At 53.2% G+C, this 5520-nt stretch overlaps 1 protein-coding gene across 1 annotated transcript in view; it reads right to left on the reverse strand.

The window, feature by feature from the left end:
- Positions 1-5520, reverse strand: part of EHD2 (EH domain containing 2) — a 30921-nt gene that overhangs the window by 13530 nt on the left and 11871 nt on the right. The window contains exon 4 of the mRNA XM_017889189.1: positions 399-811. Within this exon, the coding sequence (XP_017744678.1) occupies positions 399-811 (413 nt within the window). The remainder of the gene's footprint in view (positions 1-398; positions 812-5520) is intronic.

Genomic DNA, 5520 nt, shown 5'->3' on the forward strand with positions numbered 1-5520 from the left:
GGAGGGAGGGAGGGGAGGGAGGGAGGGAGGGGAGAGAAAGAGAAGCAGAAACAGGAGGAGGAGGAGAAGGAGGAGGGGAGGAGGGGGGCAGAGAAGAAGAGGGGAGGAGGAGGAGGAACAGGAGGAGGAAGAGGAAGAAGAAATAGAAATACCAGGACAGTGAAGCCAGGGTGATACGGAGTCGACACAGAAATCCAAAGGCAGAGGAATGAGTCTCCATACAGTTCTTCCTCCCTGCTCCACTCTGTGCCAGAATGACCCAACTTCAAGAGAACTAACTAACCTGGGCACTGATAAGTCAGGGACTCACAGCACTGGTAGGGGAGGACGGAGGAAAGGCAGGGGCTCCCCTTGCACCCTCCTCCAAGAATGCACGCCCAGCCCCCAGGACGACTCACCCGCACCAGCCGGGCCCTCTTCACCAGGTCGTTGAGCTTGCGCAAGGCGGCGTGCCGGGGCAGGCCCTGGATGTCGCGGAAGAGGTCCTGCTCCTCCAGCTCGAAGAGGCGCCGATTGTCGGGCACGAGGAGAGGCTGGGACCAGAAGGAGCCGATGTAGACACGCAGCACCTCGGGCGTGCCCACCACCTTGCCCAGCGCCCACATGAGCGCGCCGTAGACGCGCATCAGCTGCTGCGTCTCCACCATGTCGGCCTTGTTGAGCACCACGCGGATCTTGTCCTCATGGCCTCGCAGCGCGCCGATGGCCTCCGAGAACTCGTCCGAGATCTCCAGCTTGTGCGCGTCGAAGAGCAGGATGATGAGGTCCACGCGCTCCGCGAACCAGCGCAGCACGGCCGGGAAGTCGTAGCCTGGAGTGGGAGTGGAGAGACAGGGGCGCAAGGGACAGAAGTCAGACCCCCACCCTCCAGCCATTCAGTAGCATCCATTCTCTTGCATATTGGACTGTAAAGATGTTCACGTTGTTGGCTGTCCAAATCCTGTCTAGGCAAAATAGCCAGGGCCCTCAGTGGGTACCACTGCTTTGGTTCCCCAGTTCCCAGAATTTCTCCCCTCACTCTGGTCCCAGCCCCTCAAGTCCTCAAGCCATCTGGTCACAGGGGCAATCATCCCCCTTTTCCTTTGCTGGAGTACAATGGCGGGATCGTGCCTTCCTGAAACCTCCGCTTCCCAGAGCTCAGGCAATCCTCCCACCTCAGCCTCCCTAGTAGCTGGGACCGCAGGCGGGCGTCACCACACGTGGCTATTTTTTTTTTTTTTGTACAGATGGGGTCTCACTATGTTACCCGGGCTGGTCTCAAACTCCTGAGCTCGTGATCCTCTTGCCTCAGCCTCCCAAAATGTTGGGATCACAGGAGTGAGCCACCGTGCACAGCCTCCAGGCCTCCATTTTTTCATTCGCTCATTCATTAACCAGTTATTAGTGGTGTGCTTTGTAGGTGTGCATGTGTAGGTTGTTAAAAATACTGACATGAGGCCGGGCGCAGTGGCTCACGCCTATAATCCCAGCACTTTGGGAGGTCGAGGTGGGCGGATCACAAGGTCAGGAGATCGAGACCATCCTGGCTAACACGGTGAAACCCCGTCTCTACTAAAATACAAAAAATTAGCCGGGCGTGGTGGCGGCGCCTGTAGTCCCAGCTACTCGGAAGGCTGAGGCAGGAGAATGGCGTGAACCCGGGAGGCGGAGCTTGCAGTGAGCCAAGATCGCGCCACTGCACTCCAGCCTGGGCGACAGAGCGAGACTCCGTCTCAAAAAAAAAAAAAAAAAACTGACATGTTTGCTAAAAGATCCCCCCGTGCTTCTATGGAACCCCAAGGCTGCCTCATGCCTGTGTCACCCCAGCTTCTCCCCAGGACCTGTTGGATTCCCCCCCATGATCTAGCAACTACAGTTCATGTTGGATAGCTGTGCTCTTGCCATAGCAGATTTTTTTTTTTTTTTTTTTTTTTTTTGAGACAGAGTCTCACTCTGTTGCCCAGGCTAGAGTGCAGTGGCATGAATGCAGCTCACTGCAACCTCCATCTCCCAGGTTCAAGCAATTCTCCTGCCTCAGCCTCCCAAGTATCTGGGATTACAGGCGTGCACCACCACGCCTGGCTAATTTTTGTATTTTTAGTAGAGATGGGGTTTCACCATGTTGGCCAGGCTGAGATGTTAAATATTTTGCATTGATTTAGCAATATTTACTGAGAGTCTCATGTGTACCAAGCCCTGTCCTGGGAGCCTGAGATACTGCAGAGAACACACAGACAAGACTCTTGCTCTGATGAAGCACCCATCCCAGCCATGGGTTCCCATGCTCATTCATTCATTCCTTTCACCATTCATTTCCTCATTCACTCCTTCATCCACCCATTCTCACCTTTGCTTGTTCACTCATTTAATCACCAGCGAGCAATGCTGAAGCGAGCATTGATTGAGACCCCCTGACTTAGCTGTCTAGAATACCTGGATTTGAATCCCTCCTCTGCTCTGATCTGCTGTGTGATCTTAGGAAAGTAGCTTAACCTCTCTGAACTTGTGTTTTCTCTTCTGTAAAATGCAGATCATAGAAGGACTGTTGTGAAGCCAGGTGTGATGGCTCAAACTTGTAATCCCAGCACTTTGGGAGGCTGAGGCAGGCAGATCATTTGAGGCCAGGAGTTCGAGACCAGCCTAGCCAACATGGCAAAACCCCCATCTCTACTAAAAATACAAAAAAATTAGCCTATTGTTGGTGGCTCATGCCTATGGTCCTAGATACGCGGGAGGCTGTGGCACAAGAATCGTTTGAGCTTGGGAGGCAGAGGTTGTAGAAAGCCGAGATAGCATCACTGCACTCCAGCCTGGGTGACAGAGTGAGACTCTGTCCGCCCCCCCCCCCACCCAAAATAAAAAGGACTGTTGTGAAGATTAAAATAATATAAATGAGTTTATATATATATAAAGAGCTTAAAATAATGCCTGGCATTGAACTGTACACTTAAAAATGATGTAGGTGGCTGGGCACAGTGGCTCATGCCTGTAATCCCAGCACTTTGAGAGGCTGAGGCAGGAGGATCGCTTGAGTCTGGGAGTCTGAGACCAGCCTAGGCAAGATGACATTCCCTGTCTCTACAGAAAAAAATAAAAATAAAAAATTATCCACGCATGGTGGCATGTAGTCTCAGCTACTCCTCAGGAGCCTGAAGCAAGAGGATCACTTGAGCCCAGAGGTTGGAGGCTGCAGTGAGCCACGACTGTGTCACTGCACTCCAACCGGCAGACAGAGCAAGACCTTGTCTCTTTTTTTTAAATGGTTGAGCTTTTTTTTTTTTTTTTTTTTGAGGCGGAGTCTTGCTCTGTCACCAGGCTGAAGTGCAGTGGTGCGATCTCAGCTCACTACAACCTCTGCCTCTCGGATTCAAGCGATTCTCCTGCCTCAGTCTCCCAAGTAGCTGGGATTACAGGCGCCACCACACCCGGCTAATTTCTGTATTTTTAGTAGAGATGGGGTTTCACGCCGTTGGCCAGGATGGTCTCGATCTCTTGACCTCGTGATCCGCCCACCTCGGCCTCCCAAAGTGCTGAGATTACAGGCGTGAGCCACTGATCCCATCCGTAATGAGCTTTAATGGCATGTAAGTTAAACCTCAATGAAACTGTTTTTCATTTTTTATTTTTTGTCTTTCTTTTTTTCTTCCTTTTTGTGGAGAACGGGGTCTCGCTATATTGCCCAGGCAGGTCTTGAACTCCTGAGCTCAAGTTATCCTCCCGCCTCTGCCTCCCTGAGAGCTGGGATTACAGGCACCAGCCACCGAGCCACCGTGCCTGGCGAAACTGTTTTTTAAAAACAGTGCTGAATGTACGTTAAGCGCTTAGCAAGTCATGGTGATGTCACCCACCGGGAAGCACCCCCTGCAGTCCCTGCTGTGTGGAGGCCGAGGCAGTGCCGGCCCTGTCCTTACATCCCTCAGTCCACTGGGGACACAGACCTGGCCCCTGAGTTGTCAGCCCAGGGTGGGCAGGGGGACCCAGGGAGCTGTGGGAGCCCAGGGCCAATGCCTGACCCAGCCCCCAGCCTGGGGGGTCAGGGAGGACTTCCTGGAGGAGGGAACGCAGAGTGGGAACCCGGAGGACGAAGAGTTAACTGGCAGAACAGGGAGCTAGCCCTGATTTACTAACTTCACGCCCTCCAGCTAGAACTCACTCAGTGACTCTTCAGAACAACCCCAGGAGGTGGCCACTGTTCTGACCCCATTTTCCAGATGAGGAAATGAGGCACAGAGAAGTTAGGGGACTAGCCAGGCACGGTGGCTCATGCCTGTAATCCCAACACTTTGGGAGGCTGAGGCGGGTGGATCACCTGAGGTCTGGAGTTGGAGACCAGCCTGGCCAACATGGTGAAACCCCGTCTCCACTAAAATACAAAAAAAATTAGCTGGGTGTGGTGGTGGGCGCCTGTAATGCCATCTACTCGGGAGGCTGAGGCGGGATGATCACTTGAACCCAAGAGGCGGAGGGTGCAGCGAGCCGAGGTCCTGCCACTGCACTCCAGCCTGGGCAACAAGAGTAAAACTCCATCTCAAAACAAAAAAAGAGAGAGAGAGAATTTAGGAGACTTACTCAAGACACACAGGTAAGAGGTGACAAAAAAGGAGCCCCATGGGCCCCTGTGCTCCTCCAGGGAGCTGGCACTCACGCCCATCGTGCCTGGGAGGAAGCAGCCTCCTTGCGGGTGCTGCAGGGGCCGAGATGGGGTTGGGGATGTTGTTTTGGGGAGAAGGGCCAAGTCACTGCAGGGACAGCAGCTGGAGCCCCCCTCCCTCCCGGTGTCTCCACAAACACACACTGGCCCAGATTTGGAAAGTGTGTCTCAAGGTGGGGAGGGAAGGAGGGAGAGAGGTTGAGTCAGTGTGGGATGGGAGACGTGGCAGAAAGGAACTTTGGGCCCACAACAGCACTCACCCAGGAAAACCAGGCATTGTTGGGCTTTCTGCAGCACCTACTGTGTGCACACACAAGTGTGCACCTTCTAAGTGCTTTGTAGGTTTTAACAAATTTAACCTTTAGGGCAACTATGAGGCTGCTAGTATTATTATTCCCATTTTGTGTGTGTGTGTGTGTGTGTGTGTTTTGTTGTTGTTTTGAGACAGAGTCTCACTCTGTCGCCCAGGCTGGAGTGCAGTGGCGCGATCTCGGCTCATTGCAACCTCCACCTCCTGGGTTCAAGCAATTCTCCTGCCTCAGCCTCCCAAGTAGCTGGGATTACAGGCGTGCGCCACCACGCCCAGCTAAGTTTTGTAGTTTTAGTAGAGACAGGGTTTCACCACGTTGGCCAGGCTGGTCTCGAACTCCTGACCTCAGGTAATCTGCCCGCCTTGACCTCCCAAACTGTTGGGATTACAGGCGTGAGTCACTGCGCCCAGCCTATTATTACCATTTTGCAGATAAGAAAACTGAGGCAAAGAGCGGTTTACACAAAACAGTTTAAAAGTAGCAGAAAATAGGCCAGGTGCGGTGGCTCATGCCTGTAATCCCAACACTTTGGGAGGCTGAGGCGGGTGGATCACGAGGTCAGGAGTTCAAGACCTGCCT

This window comes from Rhinopithecus bieti, unplaced genomic scaffold, assembly GCF_001698545.2.
Source record: "Rhinopithecus bieti isolate Rb0 unplaced genomic scaffold, ASM169854v2 scaffold_574, whole genome shotgun sequence".
NCBI classification, from domain to species: domain Eukaryota; kingdom Metazoa; phylum Chordata; class Mammalia; order Primates; family Cercopithecidae; genus Rhinopithecus; species Rhinopithecus bieti.